This window comes from Capra hircus, chromosome 2, assembly GCF_001704415.2.
Source record: "Capra hircus breed San Clemente chromosome 2, ASM170441v1, whole genome shotgun sequence".
NCBI classification, from domain to species: Eukaryota; Metazoa; Chordata; class Mammalia; order Artiodactyla; family Bovidae; genus Capra; species Capra hircus.
This window is the reverse complement of record NC_030809.1, coordinates 64,872,418-64,898,903: the sequence shown is the minus strand read 5'-3', so window position 1 is coordinate 64,898,903 and position 26,486 is coordinate 64,872,418. Positions and strand designations below refer to the sequence as shown.

The 26,486-nt window shown below is 50.0% G+C and overlaps 2 protein-coding genes across 3 annotated transcripts in view; one reads left to right on the top strand and one right to left on the bottom strand.

The window, feature by feature from the left end:
* On the top strand, positions 247-6,319 carry TMEM37 (transmembrane protein 37). The gene is made up of 2 exons (XM_018061812.1): positions 247-368; positions 5,348-6,319. Exons 1-2 carry the CDS (start codon positions 348-350, stop codon positions 5,936-5,938), a joined length of 612 nt encoding a protein of 203 aa, XP_017917301.1. The 5' UTR covers positions 247-347; the 3' UTR covers positions 5,939-6,319.
* SCTR (secretin receptor) overlaps positions 8,706-26,486 on the bottom strand; it is a 71,111-nt gene continuing 53,330 nt past the window's right edge. The window contains exons 8-13 of one of the 2 annotated variants that reach the window (XM_018061801.1): positions 23,115-23,154; positions 21,819-21,888; positions 17,436-17,527; positions 15,549-15,675; positions 10,190-10,231; positions 8,706-9,088 (exon numbers count right to left, since the gene is read on the bottom strand). In XM_018061801.1, coding sequence (XP_017917290.1) covers positions 8,939-9,088; positions 10,190-10,231; positions 15,549-15,675; positions 17,436-17,527; positions 21,819-21,888; positions 23,115-23,154 — 521 coding nt within the window. In that variant the 3' untranslated portion in view covers positions 8,706-8,938. Of the gene's footprint in view, positions 9,089-10,189; positions 10,232-15,548; positions 15,676-17,435; positions 17,528-21,818; positions 21,889-23,093; positions 23,155-26,486 lie in introns of both variants that reach the window. The other variant, XM_018061795.1, reaches the window with a different exon arrangement.

Sequence of the window (26,486 nt, the reverse complement as noted above, 5' to 3'; positions counted from 1 at the left end):
CTGGCCTCCCACCCCTCCCCAGTGGCTCCTTCCCGCGGCCCCGCCGATTCTGCGTCCACGCAGGGGCCCGGGGCGGGGAACAGCCCCGCCGGCAGCCCCAAGTTTGCTGATACCCAGGGCCCCGCCCCGCCCCTCCCGCTCCTCCCCGCCCCTCCCGCTCCTCCCCGCCCCTCGCGCTCCTCCCCGCCCCTCCCCTCCCCTCGCTCGCCCCGCCCTCCGACCCACCCTGCGCCCCCGGCCCCGCCCCCTGAGAAGAGATTCCTAAGCCGCGAGGGTCTGCCTCGGCAGATCGGCGCTAGGGATCGTGGAGGCGGCTGGTGGGAGTTCGCGAAGAGCCCGGGTGCAGGATGACAGCCCTCGGCGTTCAGGTGAGCGAGCGGCCGCGGTGAGAGCGGTAGGAGTGCCCTGCCAGGGTCCGGGGGGTAGTCAGGAAGGCACCTGGGGCCACTCTTCCACCCCAGCACTGTTCTGTGGCTCGGTCTTGTCGCTCGGGTCCTTCGCACACCCGAGGCTCCCAAAAGTCTCGGGGTCAGGGGGTTGTCTTACTTCTCTTTGGGGTCCTCTGTTTCCATCGGTTAGGTTTAACAGAAGGGTCCCTCTTAAAAGGGGGCGCTTTGGGGGCGGAGGATGGACGGAATCCACTTGTAGAGTGAGGTTCGCTTCTCAGAGGAGGAGGCATGCCTCAGGAAGCCAGAACTTTCCTGAACCCAAGCCAGGAGTACCATCTCCCCTGCGCAAAACTGAGTTTTGTGGGGACGGGGGTGGATTCACTGGGACTCACGGAAACCTGGGAACAGACTGTAGTGAGGTGAGGGGCCGGCATTGCAGAGATGAGGTTTCTCAGTGATGCGAGGCGTTTGCTGGGGAACCTGCCCGTCTCTCTCCGCCCTTCAGGCGTGCAGTTCTCCTACTCGGCGGCCGAGCTTCCATAGCGGACGCGTCCCGCCGGCCCGTGTCCCGACCTGATGGTCCTGGCGGGCCGCACACTCAGCCCGCGAGCGCTCAGAGCGCCACAGCACTGACCCCAGAGCTCCGCCCAGTTTACAGATGCGGAGGCTGAGGCTCAGGTGAAGTGACCTGCCGGTGGCGGCCAGCTCAGCCCCAGAATCGAGTGAGAGCCAGACTAGTCCCGAACAGGAGAAACTCCACCCACAAGCCTCCCGCAAACCTCCTGCGGCCGGGATTCAGCAGCCCGAGAGCGGGATGCAGCGAGTTACTCCCTACTGTTCTGGGCATAGTCTGAAGTCCCGACCGATCTGCCTCCGGACCTTATGCGTGGGGGGTGGGATCGGGTGTGGTCGCGCCTCGAGTGGCCCGCGGCCCAGCTGGGGAGAGACTTGCAAGCAGGATCCAGATGGGTCCGGGGAAGTGAGTGCTAGATCAGAAACTGCGACAGGACTAAGGGATAGGGGAGAGCTTCTTACCGGGCTGGGAGAGGCAGGAAGACTGGTAGCCGGGTTGAAGGACTTGATTTTTAGCGAAGGATGGAGAAGGGGGTTGGGGGGGGTGGGCGGAAAAGATGAAGTTAAAACCCTGGAGCGCTACTGGCGGGGTGGGAAGCTGTGCTTGAAGATAGTCGCTGACACTTAGGAGTACTTAACCACAGGCCTGGGACTGTTCTATGCAGTTGCGGTGTTCAGAACTCGGTTCAGCTCCACCAAGAGGGCAGGAGGCAAGACTAGTTATCTCCAGGGATAAATAACTTGTCAAAGAGCTAAAAACCAAGCAGACTGGCTCCTGTACCTCTCTGATCAGTGTCCTAGGGTCATGCTGGCGAGAATGGGCTTACTGTTTAGGAAGCTGTAGAAGGGATTTTCTGTGAGGCTCAGTGGTTAAAAAAAAAAAATCCGCCTGCCCATGCAGGAGACCCAGGTTGATCCCTGGGTGGGGGAAGCTCCTCCGGAGGAGGAAATGGCAAACCCATTACCGAACTCTTGCCTAGAGAATCACAGGGACAGAGGAGCCTGGCTAGAGTGAGGTCCCAAAGAGTGGGACACGACTCAGCGGCTGAGCACAGATGGGATTTCCAGCTGATGAGAAGGGCCTGACCTGGCCTTGGGCTGAGTGGGCGATGGGGGGTTGGGGCAAATAAGGAGGGAGGGGTGATGTGCAGAATGAGTAGTGAGCAGCCCAGAGTGCCTACTTAGGGGTTGATGGAATCAGATGGGCTCTTGGGTTGTAGAGGAAGACAGGATCTTGGCAGTGGACTCAGCGGCCCAAGGGTGCCAAGTGACACTGTTCTACAGGTCACTGGAAATCATTCAGGGAGCTGGATGAAAAGGGGAAATGCCTCTTCCATTTTTTTTTTTTTTTCTTTTTTAGTGGAGAAAGTCCAGGCCCTAAGAGACTAAAGTGACTTGCCCAAGGTCAAGGAGCTGGGCTGGGCAGTATCAGGGACAGGGCTCAATTGCCCTCATCCTGGGTGGTCCACAAACCTTCCACTGACCATGCTGAGGCTCAACTGACCTCCAGGAGAGGTTCAGGCCTTGGATGGCTCAAAGCTCAGGTGTGTGTGGTGGGGAGGGGGAGTGGTGAGGAATGAGGACTCAAGATGCCTTATTGTTCCTAATGTTAGGACTAGCTGTAGTAAATAAGGACTGCTCATGTGCCAAGCATCTTTATATACATAATCTCATTTAATCCTTGGGAGTTTTATTGGTGTCAGAGTTTGAATGATGTCCTACTTTGGGATGGGAGGGGGGAAATGACCTGATGTCAGCTGTCTTTCTGAATGTCTGAGGGCCTGGAGATTAAAGTCCAGTCAGTGCCCAGGACAGGTGGGGCTGAGTGCAGGACGGCATGTGCTTTTTCTCCAGACAGCGTGATGTCCAAGGTCAAAAGGCTTCTGGGTGCTGTATTCTTGTGACTTGTTGCCTGGGTCTGGGGTTTTCCCATCCTAGAAACTTAATGACCTCTAGGGGTGTTAAAACCTCATGAGGGGCCTACATGGCTATGCTTTCCTGCAGCAGTCACTAACTCCTACAGAATGTAGATGAGAAACAAGAGTCAAGGGGGTTAAGAAACCTTGTTGCAAAGACAGGCACCTTTATGGTTTGTAATCAGAGGTTTCAAAGCTCCCTTGGTTTTCCTAGCAGTAGAGCCAAATTTTCTATTGAAATCCAGTACAGACTCAGATTCCCAGTGGCTCTGGCAGGAAAAAGGGATCTGATGGGTTGAAGTGAGGGGCCCCCCTTCCCCTGCTAAGAGACAAGGAAACTCCCACCTGAATGCTCTTTACAGCACACCAGGCTGCCTTTATGTCTGGATCTGCATCAGTGTCCTTGGGTGTCCCTCAGTCCCCTCCACTCCTTTTCCTCACCACTATACTGAGCCCCTCACAGGATGGCCCAAGTCAGTATTTATTGGCAGCATGCATCCCCACCCCCACCTCCGCACATGATACAGCTGTTGAGCCGCTGTGCCAGGCTTTACTGTGATGTAGGTCAATGCTCTTGGGCAGGTCCCTTGGCCTCTGTGACAGTTGCTGTCTTTGCATACCCCCCATGAAGTTTCCTACTCCACCAGACTAGTTTGTTCTTTCTTTTTTTTTAATGAAAAAGCAGCTATTTCTTCGTTTTTTTAAAAGTGGTGGCAAGCCTAGAGGTTACTCTTGATCACAGTGCCCAGGCATCTCACTGCAGTAACTTCTCTTGTTGTGGAGCACGGGCTCTAGGCTTAATTGTGGCACATGGGCTTAGTTCTTCTGGCATGTGGAATTGTCCAAGACCAGGGATTGAATGCTTGTCCCTTGCATTGGCAAGCAGATTCTTATCCACTGTACCACCAGGGAAGTCCAGACTCGGGTTTAAGGGTGAAATGGGATCCTAACTTCAGCAGCAGTGCTGAAAGCAAATAGGATTCTTTCCTATATCCCTGGGGCTGCTAAGGTGGGCAGGTTAGCAGGCAGCCTGATGTTCCTGCTGGGGCTCTGACCACAGGGTCTCCCAGGAGCGAGGGCTTGTTTTCTGCCCCTCACTGAGGGGGTGGCCCAGGCGTGCCTCTGGAAGCCTCTGTTTGCACATGGGTAGGGCTGACCCTAGAGTCCCCTTTTGGTTGGTTTCCCTAGCAGTGATCATCACGCTTGAGTTTTCTGCTTTGCTTACTTCCCAAACCAAGGTGTAACCTGGGCTGCCTCCACACTCACTATAAAGGACATAATTTAGGACTGGGCAGGAGATGGTTTAAAGGGAGCTTCAGGTGAAAGCGGCAGTGGTTGCAAGCTTGACATTCATTTATCTCATGGCTCTTGAGCACAGTGCCAGGTGCTAGGGAAAGGCCCTGGCCTCCTGGAGACCTCAGTCTCCGAGTGAGACAGACAGTAACATACAACCACTATTCAGACAGAAATAGGTAACTTATCAGAACTGTTCCTCTGAGAGTGACCAGAGGGAGTCCCTTCTGGGTTGGGTGGTTATGGAGGCGGTGTTTTAGTCGAGACATGAAGAATGGAGAAAGGGGGGCAGCCAGAAGAGTCTTCCAAGTAGAGGAGCCAGTAGGTGAGGAAGAAAGTTCTAGGCTTGTCCTCGGCATGGGAAGAGGGCTGTATGCCTGAGCAGGGTGGTGGGAGGATGCTCTGGGAGCTCTTGTGGGCCATCTAAGGCGTGCCACTCTTTGAAGCATTCTTTTTGCTTCTGGGTTGAGGGACTGTGACTGGAGGGTGCCCCAGAGTTGTAACAAGAGACACCTCACTGGGCGCTTGGCCCAGGTTGCCAGGAGAGAGGACAGTGCACTTTTCCAGGGCTGAATCCAGAGACTGAAGGGGAGCCCCAGGGACTCCCCTTCCAACCCCAGAAGCTGCTGGAACACCTAGTGGTGGCATGTTCTGGGTGGGGTACCGGCTAAGCCAGACTGAAGGGTGAAGTGCAAACATCACTGAGCACCTGGGTTCTGGCAAGTTCAGAAGGTACAGATTAGGATGAAACTGGGGGAGACCAGGAGCCAGGGGAGGAAACTATCACTGGTGTGCTAATAACTCTGTGTCGTGTTCTTGTTTCGCAAATAAAGAAACCAAGGCTGTCTGCTGGCCCAAGGTCACAACAGCCAGGTCAAACAGGTTTTCTGACTTCAGAATGGGCTAAAGAGTATAGACAGGCAAATGGAATTTGGGCTTTTTATTCTTTATAAAATCATTAAAGAAAGGGCAGGGAACTCTTTGCCTGATAAATAACTGGATCCACAGACAGTGCTTATAGGTCTTGAATGGAGGGTGGGCCGGGAACAGGCAGGACGGGAGAAGGGTTCCAGTGGCAGTGAGAATCTGAACCGCATGTTGTGGGTCCTCCCTGAAGAGGCTGGTGGGGTGTGGCGGGGGGCCCTCCCTGACATGCTGCCCCATGCTGTCTTCCAGGCACAGAGGCTGCTGGGCCAAAGGAGGCCCCACCGGTCCTTCCTTGAGTGCTTTACCCGAGCCCTCATCATCCTGTGCACCTCCCTGGCTGTGGTCCTCTCCTCCATCTCCATCTGCGATGGCGAATGGCTCCTGGCAGATGACCGCCTCTTCGGACTGTGGCGCCTCTGCACTGCCTCCAACCAGACGGAGCTGCACTGCCTCCGAGACCTGAGTCAGGTCCAGGTGCCCTGGCTGGCCTCGGGCATGGCTGTGGCCCGCGTCGTGGCCACCCTGGCCGTGGTGGTCGCCATCTTTGGCCTGGAGTTTCTCATAGTGTCCCAAGTGTGCGAGGACTCCCTCGCTTGGCGGAAGTGGGCTCTGGGCTCCACCCTCCTACTCATCTCATTCATCCTCTCCTTTGGGGGCCTCCTGAGCTTCCTGGTCCTTCTCAGGAGCCAGGTTACGCTCTTGGGCCTCACCCTGATGTTCTGGAGTGACTTCACAGCTTCCTTCCTTCTCTTCCTGAATGCTATCAGTGGCCTGCACATCAACAGCATCACCCACATCAACAACAACATGCATCCCTGGGGCCTGCCTACAAAAGTTTAGGACCCTCCTCCAAGGACATCAAGTTACTGGAAAGCCTGCCTATGAAGGGACTTTTCCAGACTTTGCTGGTGATCCAGTGGTTAAGACTCTCTGGGCTTCCAATGCAGGGGACATGGGTTAGATCCCTGGTTGGGAAACTGAGTCCCACATGCCATGCAGTGCGAGGGGTCGGAAAAGACTTTTCTAATTCCAACATGTGACATTCAAATTGATGCCTCTTGGCCTTGGTGTGTTTGGGCCAGTGGCCCAGGGATCTTTGCAGCTGGTCTGCAGCCCAGAGGTTAGGTGGGAGGCTCCATGCCACCAGCTGCACCAGTTTACCCGCAGCCATGTTATGTAGGATGTTGATTTTACAAGAATAAACATATTTTAAAACCTTTACTTGAACACTTCCTGGGATGGGAATAGACCTGGAAGCAGCTCGGGTCACTGGTGCCCAGGCCGGCTGCACAGGGAAGCACAGTTCACACCTGTTTTATTGACCCTGCTGGGATGTGGGCTGTAGGGCCCCTGGGCCTCCTGGGAGACTAAGAGTGAATCATCCTTCCAGCAAAGGGTGTCCAATTAGTGCCTCAGACTTTCTTCCACCAGCTCAAAGGGCCTTTGCATTTTCCCTGCTTTAGCTTTGGTCATGCCAGGGAAGCAGAGTTCAGGATTGCTTGCATATAGTAGGCTTTCAAACCATTTGACTTTATTTGAACCCTGCCCTTTGTGGGTACCTCAAAATCCCAGGATAACCCCTGCTTCCAGCAGCTGGCTGTCCCTCTGAGTACTCTCCCAGTGAGTACTGCCTGAAGCCCTTCCAGGAGAGCTGCCTAACTTACAATACTGTCCTCTTGATGTAGGGACCTCCCCGATGGCTCAAGCAGTAAAGAATCCACCTGCCAATGCAGGAGACTCGATCCCTGGGTCGGGAAGATCTCCTGAAGGAGGAAATGGTAAACCACTCCAGTATTCTTGCCTGGAAAATCCTCATGGACAGAGGAGCCTGGCGGGCTATAGTCCATGGTGTTGCAAAGAGTTGGACACAACTGAACACGTGATGAATGGATCTCTGACATAGCATGTGTGTCCATCTTTGGTCAGGGCCAGATAGCCTCAGAGTACCATTTTTGATCCTAGAACACACTCCAGACAGCACGTATCTGGACTCCACGGGGTACAGGGAACTGGCCAAACCTTGGATAATGATTAACAACCAGCCTAGATACAGAGGCCTGCAGGTGAAGGAGACAGGAGTCAGTGGAGATTTCCACCCTTTCCGGCCGCTTTATATTTCTGTGCATTAAATTGCCCCCTTTTCAGTCCCTTTTCTGCCCAGTAGATGGGGGTTTTTTCCGCCCTCGGCCTATTTCATTCTATACTAGCCCCGTGCCCCTCCCTGACCTGATGAGCTCAGGCCTTCCCTGGTTCATTCTGGCTTCATGAGGTTTGGGTTTCTGCCTGCCAGGTCCTCTTTCTGGGTGCCTATACCTCATGATTTTTTTTTTTTTAACTTGATTCGAAGATGTACAGAGTTCATTGGGGTCTCTGGAGAAAGTTATATCAACCATACAGGCTGACATGTATTCTTAGCCCTGGGAAATGGGCAAGCTGGCCTTTTCACCCCAGGGGTGGTCTATGAGGTGAGAGAGGGTGACCTCCTTGTCTGCAGGGGTGAGATGCAGAAGTTGGGGGCCAGAGCCACTTGTCCAGGTCACCCAAAGCCAGGACTAGAGCTGGGCCCACCCACCAGCAAGATGCCCTTCCCTCTACTCTGGGGAGAGGGGTCGCCTCTGCTCCTGTCCTGAATGCTTTCCCTGAGCACATAGGCAGTGTTTTGTAAAAAGGTTCGAATATTCAGTCCTTTAATCTTCACATGTCCAGCAGAGAAGGAATGCTGATATGCGAGGGGACTGAGATCCAGACAGTTAAGGATAAGATGAAAATTCCCAGTGGGACGGGGAGACAGGCCCCCATTCATCCCGGCCTGGGAGCAGGGAAGACAGACAGCCTTGGAGCGAGCCTGGGGATTTAAAATCAAAAGTCCTGCACTGAGCTGCCACTTCCAGCTGGGTATCTTGGTCAAGTCACAGGACATTGGTGAACCAGTTTCTCTTCTGTCAAATGGATTCTGCCCCATTTTCTGCAGTACTACAGATAACTGAGGGCTCCCCTCGTAGCTAAGTCGGTAAAGAATCTGCCTGCATGCAGGAGACCCAGGTATGATCCCTGGGTAGGGAAGATCCTCAAAAAGGAAATGGCAACCCACTTCAGTATTCTTGCCTGGAGAATCCCATGGACAGAGGAGCCTGGCAAGCTACCGTCCATGGGGTCTCAAGAGTTGGACATGACTTAGTGTCTAAACCACCACCGCCACCACCACAGATAACTGAAAGCAGGAATAACAGGGTGCCTCATCCCTTGTTAGGGTCATTAAAAGGTTCCCTGTAACTTGATCGAGTTGTCTTGAAGGCTCCGGGGTAAGAGCTGGATGGGTGAGTTGCAATGAGGGCTGGGGAGGGTCCACCCAAGGCCAAGGGCAATTTCTCTGGTTCACTGGTTATTGTTCAGTTGCTAAGTCATGTCTGATTCTTTGTGACCCCATGGACTGCAGCACGCCAGGCTTCATTATTCCTCACTATCTTCCGGACCACTGGGCTTCTAAGCTTATTCCTGAAAACTGCAGCAGGGAGGTCAGGGAAGCCCCCTTCTCCAGAAAGTAGCGGGGGACAGCATCCTCCACCTTGTGTCTCAAGGACAAGAAGACCGACAAACACCAACCAAGTCTCATCCCAGTTACCATTTATTCCCCTGCCCTCTCCTGGAAACTCAACAGATCTGAATCCCAGGCCCTTTTGCTACCCCAGGCCCCATCAGTTCTGAGGAATCATGACCACAACCCCACCCCAAGGCCAGGAGGAGGGGTGTAATAGTCACTGGAGAGACCACACAGCATCTGGCAGGAAGGCAGGCTCTCCTACTGCAACAGTCAGCCCTCAGGACCTGGGGTGACCAGCCTCAGATGACACTGGTCCTATGGGTGGCCCGACTCTGCTCCGAGGGGCTGGCCTTGATGCCGTTGCTGAAGGAGGAGCTGGGGGCCACGGGCTGCAATGGGAGCTCACGGAGGTGCCACTGCCGCCACTTCTTCTGAACTTCCAGCTGCACCTGCCCCGGAGACCAGGAGTCAGCCAAGAAGGAAGGGTGATCTTTGCCCGAGTCCTGCTTTTTCCACTGGGGCCTCAGCACAGGCTCTGCCACTCCTGCCCAGAGGGCATGCCTTCCCCTCCACTCAGATTTACCATTTTCAGCCCTGACATCCATAGGTACTGAGGGGCCCCTCTACCTTAGGACCTTTCACCAGAAACCTCAGCAAACCTATCCTGAAGAAGGGGCCTGTGATCGTTCCACAATCTCCAGATGGTCACCTGGGACAATTGGACACGTCCCCATGAAGCCACTCTAGCTCAGAACTCATCTAGGGACCAAGGGGCTACTCTTTGGAATTTCCTTCACAACCCCCAGCTGCAGCAGCAGAGCATTTGGGGCTAGGTTTGATGCTTGACTTTTGGGAAAATATCAGAGGCTACTCCCATTCAAGTGGGGTGAACCAGATGATTGACAGCCCCAGGAAGGGTTTATTTGCATGCAGTACTGTGTTCAACTAACGTCAACTGCATGGCCTCTGTGCCAGGAGCCTCCTGATCTGATCCAGATGCTCTGGGCAAGCACAGAGACTGAAAGTTAAGTGTGCAGCTCCCACAGCCCTGCTCAGCAGTCACTCTTTGGAGGTCTCTGAGGATGGAGGGGCAGACGTTTCACCTGAGTCACTCTTTTTACAGATGGGAAGCCCGAGGCCCAGATCAGGGCAGTGACCGAGGTCACTCATCAGGCAACCAGCAGTCAGCAGCCTCTGTTAGGGTTGGGGTTCCTGCACTTTCCATTTCCTGAATTTGCCTAAGGGTTAGAATCACCTGGAGTGCTTGTTAAAACATTCTCAGCCTCCAGTCCAGACCTAAAGGATGCCTTTTTGCCTGTTTAGAAACAAGGTGGGACCCAGCAATTGTTTTAACGAGGCCTCCGGGTGATTCTGTTGATCCCATTAAGTGAACTCAGACTCCTGGAAGACAGATTTTGAGCCAGGAGGCCCTGGTCTCCCCCACCCACACCATACCCCGCTCCCTGCCACCCTTTCCAGGTGGCCCTTCTGAACCACAATCCAATGACAAGGGAGCTCCCCAGGCAGCAGAGCAACCCCAGAACACTCACCTCCCCATTGAGGAAGCAGTAGAGGATGGCCACCACCAGGCCCTGCGGAGGAAGCAGGGGCAACGGGATTGGTGAGGGGCTCCGGCATTAGGCCTCCTAGTCCCCTGGGGTCCTTTCATCACCAACCCCAGGCTCACTTCTCCCCATGACTATTCCAGAGCCTTCCCACATCTCTGCTACCCCAGAGGGAACAGGGGCTTCCTCTTCTGGCCCTGCAGTGCACCCAGCTGTGCTGGCATCACCCACACAGACTGAGACCCTTGGGGGCAAGAATGATCCCGGGTCCAGGGAGGTGCCCTGCGCCAGGGTGGTGTCAGTTACATTAAACAGAGGCTGCTAACTCAACCTCGGTGACCAGGCAGGTCATGGGAATTAGTAAGGTGGGGCATCCAGGAGAAGCAGGGAGCGGTAGCACTTGAGACTTGTCCATCCCGCCCAGAGCTCTGCTCTGACCACACAGTCACAGATTTGTCTTTCTATCTGAGTAGCTATCCCTGTTTAAACCTCTCCAGATTTCTAGCTGGTCCTGCAAACAAGCCCACCCAGGCCCAGGGGTTCACATGGCTGCTCCACCTGCTCAGCTCCAGGCAGGATGGGAATGCCTCAGGTGCCACCAAGCCCTGCTTCTCCTGGATGGCCTCCCTTATTAATTCCAGTGACCTGCCTGGTCCCTGTGGCTGAGTTAGCAGCTTCTGCTTAATGCAACTGAAGTCTGAGCAGAGCTCAAGTGCAGGTCTCAGCCAGCGAAAAGGGGGCCTGACTCCCCACTCACATCTCCAAGGTCAGAGGCCTCAGGGCTACGTTTGCTTTTAAGTTCCCTGGTGGGGTGGGCATCGTACCTATCAGGACCCTCCCTCTCCAGCATCTGGACTCCTCTTTTCCCAATGGAATACCCAGAATTCTGGCATGGAGCCCACCAGGCAGGGACTCCAAGCTGAGATGTGGGATTTGAGGCCTAAGGCTTGTAGGGAACCATGAGCTTTGAACAGGGTCTAGCAGTCTAGATGTCCGGCTCACCTAAGGACCCTCGAAGGCCAGCCTGCCCTTCCTAACAGGCCCTGCCCTCAGACCTCCTAGGCTGGTAAGCACCCTGCCCCACAGAGGCCTGGGTGCCACAGCCTTGACTACAGGTAGCCCAACCCTTCCTCCCAGCGCCAACCAGGCCTGCTCCTGGCTACTTAAGACATGGACAGGATTCCAAAGAGGGATGAACCAGCCTGTTTACAGTGGGTTTCATACACATAACTGCTCTGGGATCCTGGCATTCTAACAAGAGTTTTAGAGACAAACTAGAAGGATCTGCTCTGGAGTCTCAGACATGGATGATGTCACACAAAACGGGGACTATGTGGGTGGGGCAGGAACATGTACTCAGGGCAGCGGTTTCCAAGTTTGGCCGCACATGAGGATCACTTGGGAGCTCTGGCCTAGGTGCATTCTGTGCCCCGGATCCGAATGTCTGGGGTGGGACCAGCAGCAGCTCTGAAAGAGCCCCAGATGGTTCCAATGTGCATCATTGACTAGGAGTTGCTGTCAGAGAGTGTGAAAGGCAGGCTTTGCAATAAACAAGAGCTGGATTTGGGCCACAGCTTAGCCTATGTAATCGTGACTTCTGGGTTCCAGGTGCTTAATCCTTGCCAGAGCTCTGGAAGGTAGGCAGGGAGGATCCCTGCTTCCAGGTGAGGGACCTGAGTTATGGGTTTTGGTGGGCCTGGAGCTGGAGGTCAGGCTGTTGCCCCTCTCTGGACCAGGGTTGCCCGGCCTCAGAGACGTTGAGACACAGTCTCTCTGTTCAAGTGAGGGCAGGAGCCCTGGGTGAGGGCAGGTTAGATGTGTCCCAGGTAAGTAAAGGGTGGCCTCCCATAGCCAACAAGTTTAGGAAATGCTAGTTTTATACAGTCATTAAAAATGCAGTCTCTGGAGAATTTTAGTGAGCTGGGAAAATGTTTATGATGGAATGATAGAGAATTAAATATAACAAGGAGGATTAAAAAACCACACATCATGATCTCAATTACATGTGTGTACATGTGTATGTCTTCTTGGCTAGAAAGGAGACTTAGAAGTAAACACACCATTTTAACAGAGGTTATTACATTGGGTTATGAGAGTTTGGATGAATTTGCCTTTCTATTTTAACTTCTCCTTACTTCCAAATTTTCCTCAGTAAGCAAGTATTTCTATAATTAGGAGGAGCTGACTCTGCAACCCCGTGGACTGTCGGGCTCCTCTGTCCATGGGATTCTCCAGGCAACACTATTAGAGTGGGTAGCCATTCCCTTCTCCAGGAGATCATCCCAACTCAGGTGAGGAACCCAGATCCATACTACAGGTGGATTTTTTACCGTCAGCCACCAGGGAAGCCTCTAATAAACTTCAGTCTTTAGAAATATATGACAGTGATAATGGTATTGTGGTTCTGCGTGTGTCCTTTAAGTTCTTGTCTTTCAGAAAGTATATACTAAAATGTTTACATTTGAAATAACATGATGGCTTGAGTTTGCTTAAAATGATGAGAGATGGGGAGTAGATGGAGGTGAAATAGGACAGGTCACAGAAGGGTAAGGGCTATACGCAGGTTCATTATATTGCTCGTTTGACTTTTGTATATGGAAAAAATTTCCATAATACAGAATTTTAAAAATATTTATTATATCACTATATGTATGTTTAAAATATAATAAATGATTATATGTTTGTATTTGAACAATGGTTCTTTTTTTAAAAAAAAAAAAACTCCTTTAAAGATCTTTTTTTTTCTTTGTAAACATTCCTATGGGCTGGAATAAAGCACAAGTTGGAATCAAGATTTCCAGGAAAAAAATCAATAACCTCAGATACGCAGATGACACCACCCTTTTGGCAGAAAGCGAAGAAGAACTAAACAGTCTCTTGATGAAAGTGAAAGCAGAGAGCTTAAAAGTTGGCTTAAAACTCAATATTCAGAAAACTGAAATCATGGCATCCTGTCCTATCATTTCATGGCAAATAGATGGGGAAACAATGAAAACAGTGACAGACTTTATTTTGGGGGGATCCAAAATCACTGCAGCTGGTGACTGCAGCCATGAAATTAAAAGACGCTTGCTCCTTGGAAAAAAAGCTATCACCAACCTAGACAGCATATTAAAAAGCAGAGACATTACTTTGTCAACAAAGGTCCATCTAGTCAGAGCTATGGTTTTTCCAGTAGTCATGTATGGCTGTGAGAGTTGGACTATAGGGAAAGCTGAGCGCCGAAGAAATGATGCTTTTGAACTGTGGTGTTGGAGAAGACTCTTGAGAGTCCCTTGGACTGCAAGGAGATTCAACCAGTCAATCCTAAAGGAAATCAGTCCTGAATTTTCACTGGAAGGACTGATGCTGAAGCTGAAATTCTAAGACATTGGCCACCTGATGTGAAGAACTGACTCATTGGAAAAGACCCTGATGCTGGAAAAGGTTGAAGCAGGAGGAGAAGGGGATGACAGAGGATGAGATGTTTGGATGGCATCACCGACTCAATAGACATGAGTTTGAGTAAGCTCTGGGAGTTGGTGATGGACAGGGAAGCCTGGCATGCTGCAGTCCATGGGGTCACAAATAGTCGGACATGACTGAGCGACTGAACTGAATTGAACTAAAACATTCCTATGGGAACATTTAGGAAAGTGCTTTCAGTTTTCTCTTAATAAGCACGTCCCCAGAGAGGAGCTAAATGGCCTTCCACTGGATGTAGTCTGCAGCCCTAGCCACAAGCCTAGTTCCAGAGACAGGAAGTCCTCATCTATGCAGTCCTGGGTCTCATCGGGGTCACTACCCACTTCTGTCAGCTGGGTCAAGACCTTCCACCCATCTTTGGACAGCCCCGCCACCTGATAAAAGGGCCATGGTGAGCCCAACCTTCCCCCATGTTACACGGAAACTTCCTAATCCAGAGAAAAAGCTCATGATTATACACAGAGACTACATCTCCAGGGGTCTGGGGTGCTGGCGAGAGTCTTTGGGCAGAGAACAGGCTCAGAAGAGTGCATCAGGGACAGCCCTGGGGTGGGGTCTGCAGGCATGGGTTAGGGCCAGACCCCACTCAGGAATATGTTCTTGATGTGTCTTCCCTGGAACCTGAGCAGGACAGGGGGAGATGACTCTGGGCACACCCTGTTCCGAACAGAACTCCAGGAATGAGGGAGGCACCCAGCCTCACCCTGAGGCCAAGGCCTGCCCAGGTGAGGAAGTCTCTGTGGATGGGCTGTGTGTTGATGACAAGCTGGCTTCTTCAGAAAAGCCCACAGGGAGAGATTTCTCTCGGGCCCCAAAACTATAATCCTAGGCTTTCCCTGGGAACCAGGCTGCTTACATCTAAGTCTTGAAACAGAGTGTGTTCCTGTCTTTGCTTTGGCTACTGGGAAGCTCCAGACCAAAATTTATGACACACTTCTCCCCTCTTCAGAGAACCGCATCAAACTTGTTTCTGTGTATGAACTCAGTTTTGGCTTTATTTTCTTTATTCACTGATCCCTCATCTGCTTATTTTTTGTCCTTTGTTATGTTTTCTCTGAAAGCTACATCATTATTTTTGGAAGGAGATAGTTATGAGTAAATAAACAAATAACATTGTGAAGTTTGGGATTCATGTTAAAAGTTTCTTCTGGCCAGATAGGTTTACTATACTTTTTAACTACAACATCTTGTTGAATTAGTAGGTAGGTCGTTTTCTCCTCTCCCCTTTTCCCCCTTTTTTTTAAAGTTGGTTTTTATTTTTAGTAAATTGTGTATGTAATTTGTTTCAAAGAGTCAAATGTCTCTTGTCACCAAAACGAAAAGAAAGAAAAGAAAAACACAGTAGCCTCCTGACCTCCTTGCCTGTGTTTCCTGTTCCTCAGACTTGGAACTCTCCTGACTGATTCTGCATAATGTGCTGATGCGGTTACTTCTGGATTTTTCAGCTCGGGGCGTTTTTATGGACTTCGCAGTGTGCAGATGAGGATATTCTTCTAAACAGCCTTCCACCCCACCCTCCTCTCCTGCTCAGCTCATCTTGCCCCCCTCCACCCCTCGATGGCTCAGCTCAAGCCCTCACCGCTCGCATTGTTTCTAACTGCTGAGAGCTGTGTGGTCTAGTGCACCAGGGCTACATTCCCTTCTGTCCTCCCTGGAGTCAGTCTCTCTCTCCTGAGTTGCATCTCCCACCCCATATGACACGTGACTGGTGGGGAACTTGGGACCCTCTGAGGGTCACACAGCACAGTGAGGCCCTGCCCCTGCCTCTCTTGGGCCTCTGCCAGATGAGGCACTCCTCTACCTTCGGGAAGATCTGGGTTTTGGCCTAAGGAGAAAGAATGCCTCCTTTCACCTTAAAGTTGCTGCCCCTGGAGCTTACCTGGAATGAGCCAAGGGCCAGTTCAAAAAACAGCTGGATCTCCATGGCATCCTCTGGGGAGAAGGCGAAGATGATGTAGTGGATTCCGAAGAGGGGGATCAGCAGGAGGGTGGACTTGGCCAGACGCCTGGGGGCAAAGAGGCACTGCAGTCTCGGGCAACCCCACACCCACAAGCACCCCCATCTTGCCTGACTACGGGAGGCTCTGCCACGGTGTCCCCACTGCTTGTTTATTTAGCTTTCATTTTGGAAAATCTCCAGCTCCCACATACCCAGTACCTGGATTCACTCTCCAAACTCTTGGATTATGCAACCTTATCAGTAAAATGCGTTGAAACCCGTAGCCACAGGAATTACGCTATAACATATGTGCATATGTTACTATTAAGATATCACACACTGTCTAACATATTATTAGCAAAGCCACCATTCTCATTTGTTGGTTAATGAATATCTGTAAGGAGAAGCTCTTTTGTTTTCTTCCCAGGGTAGGTTGCCAAATTTAACAAACAAAAATACAGGATGCCCAGTTCAATTTGAATTTCAGATAAACAGCAGATAGTTTTGTGGGGGGTTTTTTTGGTGTAGGTACCAAAAAAACTATTAGCTATTTATACAAGCCTCGGATTAAACTGGGCATCCTGTATTTTATCTGGCAACTTTATTCTTGACCCCAGCATGACCCTACTTCAGAGCCACTGCTCTAAAGATACCCTAGGAAAATCTGTCACCAAGTCATCCAGGCCTCTGCCAGATTCTGAGAACCCAGAACATCACAGAGAAAGCCCCTGGTGGACACTGATTTGCCTTTAACAGTCGTCATGGGCTGAACTGTATCCCCCTCCCCACAAAAAATAATTTTAAGTAGAAGCTCTAACTAACCCCTACTACCTCAGAATGTGACTGTATATGCAGATAGGGACTATGAAGAGGTGATTATGTTTAAATGAGGCCATCAGGGTGGGACTGTAGTCTAATCAACTGGTGTCCTTTTAAGAAGAGATATGAGGATTGCACATGTATAGAGAAAAGGTCATGTGAGGACCCATCAAGAAAGCGGCTGTATACAAGCCAAGGAGTGAGGCCTCCGGAGAATTCAAATCTGCCAACACCTTATTCCTAGGCTTCTAGCCTCCAGAATAGTGAGAAATTAAGTTTCTCTCTCTTAAGTCAACCACTTAAGTCACCACTTTAGTGGTGTCTTGCTATGGCAGCCTGAGCAGACTAATATGGCATCTTTCTTGACCATCTCAAAGATTTTAAAGTATTTTTGAATCACATTATCTTGAAAATCTGGTGAAGGTCTAGTGAAAGCTGGAAAATACACAGTCGACCCTTAGCACCCATGGGGATTGGCTCCAGACCCTCTGCAGACAATGAAATCCTTGGATGCTCAAGTCGCTTATATGAAATGGGGTATTTGCTTAAATCTATGCACATGTCCCCATATATTTAAATAATCTCTAGATTACTTATAATACCTCACACAATGAAAATGTTTTGATTTGGATTTTTTCCCCCAAATATTTGCAATCTGCAATCCAAGGTTGGTTGAATCCTTGGTTGCAAAACCCATAGATAAGGAGGGTCACTGTCCCCATAAAAACTTGAATTTGGGCCCCTGACTCCCAAGCCTCATCCCAAGGGTGAGATATCTGCCTACAGGGGTCCTGCTTAGATTTCTTTTCTCCCCACCTCCAGGGCAGTTCTATGGAGAGGAAAGGACCCACTCCTCCTTCCCTCCACCCCACTGTAAACTCCCTGGGATGAGGTCCCAGTTCTTCCTCCTCCTCTACCTCTAACAGTATCGAGCACCAGCTGGGTAAACAGCAGGTGTTCCGTAAATGCCTGCTGACTGACTGAGTGCTGTCTTTGCCTTCCACTTACTTATAATGGTTCACTTCATTTCCTCCCGTTTCTTGAGTTCTAAGTTTTCTCATCAGGATTCTTAGAATGTTTATAAAAAGGATGAAATTAATCTGTAAAACACAAGACAGAGGTGAGGCTAAAGATGATCTGCTTTCCAGCCACCTCTCCTGGCTCCAGCTCCAGGCAGGGAAGGCAGTTCAGCCACAGCAAGACGGCTCATCACGCCCTCCAGCACACCCAGTCCTGAAGAAACACACAGTCTTCCATGGCTCAGCCTCCACTCCTGGGCGGCAGGAGCTCTGAGGTCTGCTCAGTTGCAGGGTGGATCACTCACAACTGGAATGTTTTGGAATCTTATTAAAATGCAGGCCTGAGATTCAGCATTTCTAGCAAGCTCTAGGGGCTTCCCTGGTGGCTGAGAGGTTAAAATGTCTACCTGCAATGCGGGAAACCCGGGTTCAATCCCTGGATCGCTGGATCGGGAAGATCCCCCCTGGAGAAGGAAATGGCAACCCACTCCAGTATTCTTGCCTGGAAAATCCCATGGACGGAGGAGCCTGGTAGGCTACAGTCCACAGGGTCGCAAAGAGTCGGACACGACTGAGCGACTTCATTTTCACTTTCCAGGGAATGAATGCCAAAGCTGGGCCTTGGACTACGCCCAAGTAGCAAAGGCTTTATAAGCAGAGGTTCTCAAAGTTTAAGGTGCAGATTGCCAGGCTCCACCCCCAACATTTATGGTTTAATTTGCTGCTTCTTCCTTTCTTTCTTTTAGCTGCAGCTTGCAGAATCTTAGTTCCCCCACCAGGGACCAGGCCCTCGGCAATGAAGGTCCGGAGTCCTAACCTCCAGACCACAGGGGAATTTGCATTCTTAACAAGCTCCCCGGTGAAACTGCCAGGTTAGGGACCACATTTTGAGAATCACTGCTTCAGAGACTTACGGTCACTCTGCAGCTCAGTCACCAGCTCCAGGAAGCCTTCTGATCACCTCCTTTTCCTGATTTATTGTATTAGGGATGATGCTACTTGTAAGGGCACTTGAAATACTTCAAGGGGCCAAGTGCAAGCATCCACGTGTGTCCATTAACTGCCGATTCAATCCTGCCTTTCTAAAGGACAGGGACCACATCCTTTCCCCCATTCCAGTGCCCAGTGCCAGCCACACTACGAGGTTGCCCATATAGCACCCTCTCTCCTCCCCTCACCCACCAGCTCCAGAATCATTTTGCAGAAGCAGGGATCAGTGGAACTGACTGGGCGGGCACCCTCATTTTCAGACGAGTAGCCTGGAGGCCTAGGGCCGCTTGCCAGAAGACACAGGATTAGTGGCGTGTCTAGGACCCCAGCTCAGCACCCCTGGTCAGGACACTTCTCAGCTCACTCTTTGTGCATCTTGCTCTAAGCATGGTATAAACTAACAAAGGCTCTTTGAGTTGTATTTAATAGGAAGCATTTGAAAGCGAAAGGGAAAAATTTAACTATCTCAAGAATAAATCTTAAATAGAGGAATTCTGGGCCCCGTGACAGGCTGAGAGAGAGATACTTGGCATCAGGAGTGTCCCCTCGCCCACCAATATCCTCAATCACTAGAGAGACCACAGTCTCATGAAATCAGCCTGGGCCCTGGGGCTCTCCTGGACTGGCCTGTCAAAGTCCCAGAATTATAGCAAGGAAACTGGCTCAGTATTTAGCAGCTATAGCACAGCAGTTGATCAAATAATTTCAAGTGACATTGGAAAGCTTACATCTACTGCTAAGGAAAAAAAACAAACTAGGACACAAAACTGTAATAAGCATTTTGAAAAAGTACCTGCACTCAAAGAAAATTGCAGGACAGAAAAGCACAGCATCATAATGTCCATCTAGGTGCTACAAATATGGGTGATTTTAGTCCCTTTTTAAAAATACATTTTGTATTTTTCCATTTTTATATGAATTGTATTACTATTATTTTAGAAGTGAGAATGTTTTGATTTAACATAAAACAAGTACATTCTTTGTATAACATAATTAGTGATAGAATAGTCAATATTTTTCTGCCATATTATTATGCTAATAAAAAATGTTCAGAAATTATTTAAATGTGACAAGCTGACAAAAAACAACTTTTGATATATAATAGCAGATTTCAGTATACAGTTTTCAGTGTATTAAGACTATAATAGGAAATGAAAGCTTAATATCCTTCACTCTCCCTTAAATTTTAATTTAGTCAGATTAGAAAACACTATGCTAAAGTTGGCCTAATCAAAATTATAATCAAATTATTTATTTATTAACATAAAGTAACTTTGGGTAGCAATGTCTCAGGGCAGCAAAAATAAAGTTGTGTTTAAAGCACTAGACACCCTCTGTACTGGTGATAACTGTGCATTCCGACCATATCAGTCACTGCGTTTCTAACCCTAACTCCTACCCTGAGTGGTTCCAAATTAATGAATGACCTTCACACCCTCTAAGAGAAGCAGAAATAGGGAGAAGTCATTATGCTCTCCTGAGTGAAAAAGTTGGCCTAAAGCTCAACATTCAGAAAACAAAGATCATGGCATCCGGTCCCATCACTTCATGGGAAATAGATGGGGAAACATTGGAAACAGTGTCAGACTTTATTTTTTTGGGCTCCAGAATCACTGCAGATGGTGACTGCAGCCATGAAATTAAAAGACACTTACTCCGTGGAAGAAAAGTTATGACCAATCTAGACAGCATATTCAAAAGCAGAGACATTACTTTGCCGACTAAGGTCCGTCTAGTCAAGGCTATGGTTTTTCCAGTGGTCATGTATGGATGTGAGAGTTGGACTGTGAAGAAGGCTGAGTGCTGCAGAATTGATGCTTTTGAACTGTAGTGTTGGAGAAGACTCTTGAGAGTCCCTTGGACTGCAAGGACATACAACCAGTCCATCCTGAAGGAGATCAGCCCTGGGATTTCTTTGGAAGGAATGATGCTAAAGCTGAAACTCCAGTACTTTGGCCACCTCAGGGGAAGAGTTGACTCATTAGAAAAGACTCTGATGCTGGGAGGGATTGGGGGCAGGAGGAGAAGGGGACGACCGAGGATGAGATGGCTGGATGGCATCACGGATTCGATGGACGTGAGTCTGAGTGAACTCTGGGAGATGGTGATGAACAGGGAGGCCTGGCATGCTGCGATTCATGGGGTCGCAAAGAGTTGGACATGATTGAGCGACTGAACTGAACTGAACTGTGGCTGCTACTCAGATTTCTCTACAATTTCTAGCTCTCCTGTTGTGAGTTGAGATAATAGGGAGGATGGTGTAAAATTCTACTCTTTTCTGTTTGTTTTTTGGCCACACCATGCAGCATGCAGGATATTCGGTTCCTCGACCAGGGATTGACCCCTGCATTTGGACTGCCAAGTCTTAACCACTGGACCACGAGGGAAGTCCCAAATTTTACTATTTCCCACCACCCCCCCAATTCTACTATTTTTGAAAAAAGGAAAAAAAGGAAAATGGATTATGGGATGGCCCCTTCAACCAAACACGCAAGGCAAGCCAGCCAGCTAGTGGAAGAGGGGGTTGCTGCCCAGTCTGACCCTCCTGTGAGCCTAGGAAGAGCACTTCCTGTCACCTGGTTCTGTAGTCTTGGCATCCTTCTGAGACTGTGCATATTACTTAGGAAAAGGGCTGCCCCAGGGCGCCCTCCCCACCCCATGGATCTTCCTTATCCTTAGCCACACCCACAGGCTTAGCTACAGGGCTCTGGACTGCAGAGCAGAATCACCTGGGAACTTAAAACCAAGCTGAGTGCCCAGGCCCCTCCCCAGGACAAGGAGAGCCTGAATCTCTGCTATTGGTATTTTTTTAAAAGGCTCCCAGGTGACAGGAGAGCAAAGGTTGAGACACCCTGAACTGCCCTGTCCAAGAGTCACTCCTCAATCTCGCCCCTGAGGCCACCTCTTCAGGCCTGCCCTCCTGCCCCGGCACATCACCACAGAGGACAAGACCACAGCAGCCTTGGCTTTCCCCAGGTGCTACCCCCTCCATGATCCTGGCTCAGTGAGTCTGCCCAGTTCAACCAGAGAATGCTTAGAAAAATGATCAAGATCCAACCATCTGAACCAGTGGAGGCAGAATATCAAGTGACCCAAGCCAGCCACTCCAGGTAAGGAGCTCGGCTTGGTACACTGAAGCTGCTCCCAGTGGACAAGGCCAAGGCAAACTTTTACTCTGGCCTCGCTCCCCTCCCCTCTGGCAGTCTCTGGAGGCAGGGCTCCCAGACCCTCCTGCTGCTGCCCAGCCTCTGGAAACTCTGGTTTATTCCTCCACACACCTGGAGGCAGCAATGCTGGCCTTGCCAAGGCCCTCCACCCCGCAAGCCTGTCACTGTTCTGGTCTCTCCCATTGGAGCCCAGATCAGGGGGGCTAGCTACTTACCAGGATGGAGAGGATCACAGGCCCTCGGATGACCCACCAGATGGACGCATTGGCATTGATGTCCCAGCACCTAGGGAAGGACAGCCAGGCATCACTAGTAGTGGGGAACTGGGCTGACTAGAAGAGATCTGTTCTCAGAGGTGCCCTTTGCAGGAAAGACTACGTTGTGGTCCTGCCCCCTGGAGACTGTGGACCTAACACCCTTAGGACTGACCGTCTTCTGCTGCCAAGAGCACCGCCAGGGCTGGGGAGCATCCAGGCTCCAGGCAAGCCCAGTGAGTGTCTAGGGAGCAAAAGCACACAGATCTGAGATGGAAGATTCTGGACCCCAGAGCCAAGCGCATGGTCAAGATCACTGGGGAGCATGGTGGCCAACGGCAGCCAGGCAGGTGAAGTGTCAGGGAGTGAAGTGTCTGGGTGAGTGTCATGTGACCTCAGCTCTGGGGACATCATGCCCTGGGGGCATGGGGGCTTAGCAAATAGACAGACTGCGCTTGGTCTAAGGTGGCCACAACGCTGCCCAGCTCATTTTGCCACAACTCTGCCCAGCTCATTTTGCCACAGGGGACCTAGGGAATGTTGACAGAGCTTTCCATTTGTTCTAGAGAAATTAAAAATCCAGATTTTTTTAAAGGGAATTAATTCAATTAAAAGGATTATTTTAGACTGAATTTGGACGGCAAGACACTTCTACACCTCGTCCGCCATGGCCTGGCTGTGTCATTACGTGGATGAAACATGGCCTCCCACGGGGCCATGCTGCCTCACCACCTCCCCAGCTTCTTTCAAGCTTTCCATCCATGAGCCCACTCACAGCAGCCCCCAGGCTCACCCTGTCCCTAAGCCAAATCTTTAGAGAATGAGACTAGATCTCTTTGCACCCATCGGGGATTTGAAGGCTGCTTCTCCCCTCCTGCTCTCCTGAGTCTGCAGGACTCACACATCCCATGTCGGGAGGAGCGGGGTGGGGAGCTGCCAGGAAGAGAAAAGCTAGGTTGGTCCTTAGAGCTTCTTCCCTGAGCAACACAGCTCTCGTCAGGCACCTGACCCAAGCACAGAGCTGATTGGGCAGCAGGAGGGTGGCTCAGCATGTCTGCAAACACACATCCAGGAGAGCTGGGCACTCAGCGGCCTCCACAGCAGAGAACCCACCTGTGGCTCAGGGTCTGAGACATAGGCCTCTCCTAGATAACAGCTTCAGAGAAGGGTCCATCCTATTGAAAGAACTGGACCATATAAAACATACTCTTGTTACCCCTCCATCCAACAGCTTACCCGACATCTTCCAGAAAGTACCTGGTGACAGCCCACGAAGCAACAAAGATGGCTGGGGAACCTGAGGGTTAAAAATAAAGGGGGAGGGTGGGCAGAAGGGAGATGACTCAGTTTTCCACACCCTTATGAGAAACAGGACAATCAGTGACTCTAGGCCAGACAGTGAGCAGATGCTGAGGTCTAGTTGCCATGGAAACCCCCTTGCCATGCTGTGTAAATGTGCAGCCTCATGCTTCAAGGGTGCCAAGGAATCCTTGGGAACTGATGCAGGATCAGACATATCCTGAAGGCCACTTCAGGGCAGGGGTCTCCTTGGGCCAGACTTGGGCCAGACTCTGAAGGACTGCTGCAGGGGAGAAGGGAGGGGACCCTGACCTTGTGGAGGCCACTGGTGGAGGCCCTTTATCAAACTGGGATATTTGGGGAGGGGATTCAAGACCACAGGAGAACAATCAGTTCTATTCAAATATTGATTTGTAAGAACTTTAGCCATTTGACTGATAATGCAACCTATCGACATCATTTAAACAAAAATAGATTTTAGACTAGAGACTTGTAATACACAAGAACTTTAAAGACAAAATACAAGAACATTTCCTGACTTCTAGTTGAACACGTTAAGTTGAAGTTACACATTTATCTGTTTCTCACTGACACCCCTTCAAAATGATAGTAAAAAATTAAAATGCTACAAGCCTATAAGCCCAAAGAATGGAAAAGGAGGGTAGAGCAGATGAGAGATGTCAACACGCTTAGGAGGCTGGTAGCTGGCAGAGGAGCAGTAACTGGCTGGTGTCCTGGAGCAGAGAAAGCTGAAGCAAGAGTGCTGCACAGGGGGTGCCTCTGAGAAGGCACTTGTTCTGCATCTGGGGGTGGGCAGCAGGATGGTTTGGAAGTCTGGACAGAAGGCAGGTAACCACCCCAGGTGGTCAGAACCACCCTCCCACAGCCAAATAGTCAGCTGCTCATCTCTGACAGAAATGAATTCTTGGGGGCAACTGAGCAGAGGGTGGGAGGGGCTCTCAGCTGAGCTATGCCTGTGCTGCCCAGTACTGCCGTCTCTCACCACGTGTGGCTTCCGAGCCCTTGCCACGTGGCTGCTCTCAAATGAGACGTGCCAGAAGCACAAGATAGCAGATGTGGAAGATCTGGCATGAATAAAAGAATGTAAAATATGCTATTAACAATTTTTTAAATCATACATTAAAAGGTTGATATTTTGGTTATATTGGGTTACATAACACATACTATTGAATTTCACTAATTAGTGAAACTAGTTTCTTTTCACTGTGTTTACTGTGGTTACTGAAAAACTTTAAGTTATATAAAATATAACTCAGATTCTATTTCTAATGGACATGCCTATCTATCCCCTAACTGAGAAGAGCCCCATCCCTAGGCTGCTCAGTTTTCAGACCTCCAGCAGCCAGGATTCTACGCTGCTCCAGCCCTCCAACCTCCACCCCAGGTGGGAGATGAAAGGGTTCCTCCCTGGAGGAAGCAAACAGCCTTAGAAAAAGGGTCTGTAGATAGCCATGCTGAGGACCCCAACACAGTGGCCATTTCCAGCCCAGTCTCCCATGAGAGATGTGACCCAACCCCCAAGCACCACCACCACCCCACACAGACACACACACACACACAGACAGGCTTCAGTCAACACTGAAGTGACTCATTCTTAATTCTGAATGGTCAAGGTCACCAACATCTGAGGAAGGCTGATTACATAAAAGACAAAGACCAAAACAAGCAGAGAAAAGGAACTCAGAGGAAATAGACCATACAGGCTACAGGAGGAACTTAAGCAAAACAGTTCTAAGGAATATCATCAGAGAGATCAGAGGGAAGATTACCTCTACAAGACACAAACAGGATGCTGAAAACAGGGAGCATTCAGAGAGCGAGGAAGAGGGCTTGGAAACTAAATATATGATGATTAAGACTTTAAAAAATTCCATAGATTGCCTAGAAGATAAAGACCAGGAACTGCCCAGAACACAAAGTGTGGAATGAAAAGTATTAATAGGAGGAAAGAAAGGAGAAAATTAGAAGTCAATTCCAGGATGTGAACCATCTGATTAAAAGTTTCAGAAAGAGAGGATTAAAACCAGAGGGGGAAAAAAGATCAAAGGGGCAGTGTAGGAAGACTGTCCAAGAAATGACATATGTGAGTCTCCAGATGAAAGGACCGCCACTCAGCAGCAAAAAGGATGAAAACAAACTTGCATGGAGGCACATTCCTATGACATTTCAAAACGCAAGGGACCAGGACTTCCCTGACAGTCCAGTGATTAAGACTCCATGCTTCCAGACTTTCCTGGTGGTGCAGTGGATAAGAATCGTCTGCCAGTGCAGGGGACCTGGGTTTGATTCCCTGGTCCGGAAAGATTCCACCTGCTGAGGAGCAACTAAGCCTGAGAGCTGCAAATTGAGCATGTGCTCTAGACCCCGAGAGCCACAACTACTGAAGCCTACACACTCGAGGGCCCTCAAGCCCAGAGCTAATGAAGCTACGGAAGCTCGTGTGCCTAGAACCTGTGCTCCACAACAAGAGACACCACCACAACAAGAAGCCCGCGGATGGCAGCTAGAGTAGCCCCAGTTCTCCACAACTAGAGAAAGCCTGTATGCAGCAAAGACCCAGCACAGCCAAAGCTACATAAATAAGGCAGCGTGTACATGTCAATCTCAGGCAAGGGTTTTAAAAAAAGACTCTGCACTTACACTGCAAGGGGTACAGGTGCCATTCCTGGTTGAGGAACTAAGATCCTACATGCTCCATGGCACAGTCAAAAAGTAAGAAAAAAAGAAAAAAAATCACAGGGGACAGAGAGAAGATTCTGCAGCTTATAGAGAGAGGTGAGTAAAAGCTTGGGAAACAGAATGACATGGCAAGTCCCATAACACCAGGTGCCAAAATAGAAGATCTTCAAAATTCTGGGGAAACAATTTTCAACCTAATTTCTATGCCCAGGAAAACTATAACTTAGGTGTGAAAGCTGAACAAAGATATGTTTAGGGACTTCCCTGGTGGTCCAGGGGCTAAGACTCTCACTCCCAATTTAGGGGGCCAGGCTTCAATCCCTGGTCAGGGAACTGGATCCCACATGCCACAACTAAGACGTGGTACAGCCAAATAAATAAATATACTTAAAATAAAAAAGATATGTTTAGGTATGGAGTGCAAAAGAATGTACCTTCCATGCATTCTCTGTTAGACAGATACTAGAGGATGAACTCCAAGATAACCAAACAGTAAACCAAAGATAGGGAAACAAGAAGTCAAGGTATAGGATTTGTGGAGGAAATGAAGAAAAACTCAGCGTGAAGGTTAAGGGAGTGAGTGAGTCTACAGAACGACCAGAGGGCAGAGCAAGAGGGCAGAAAGCTCCT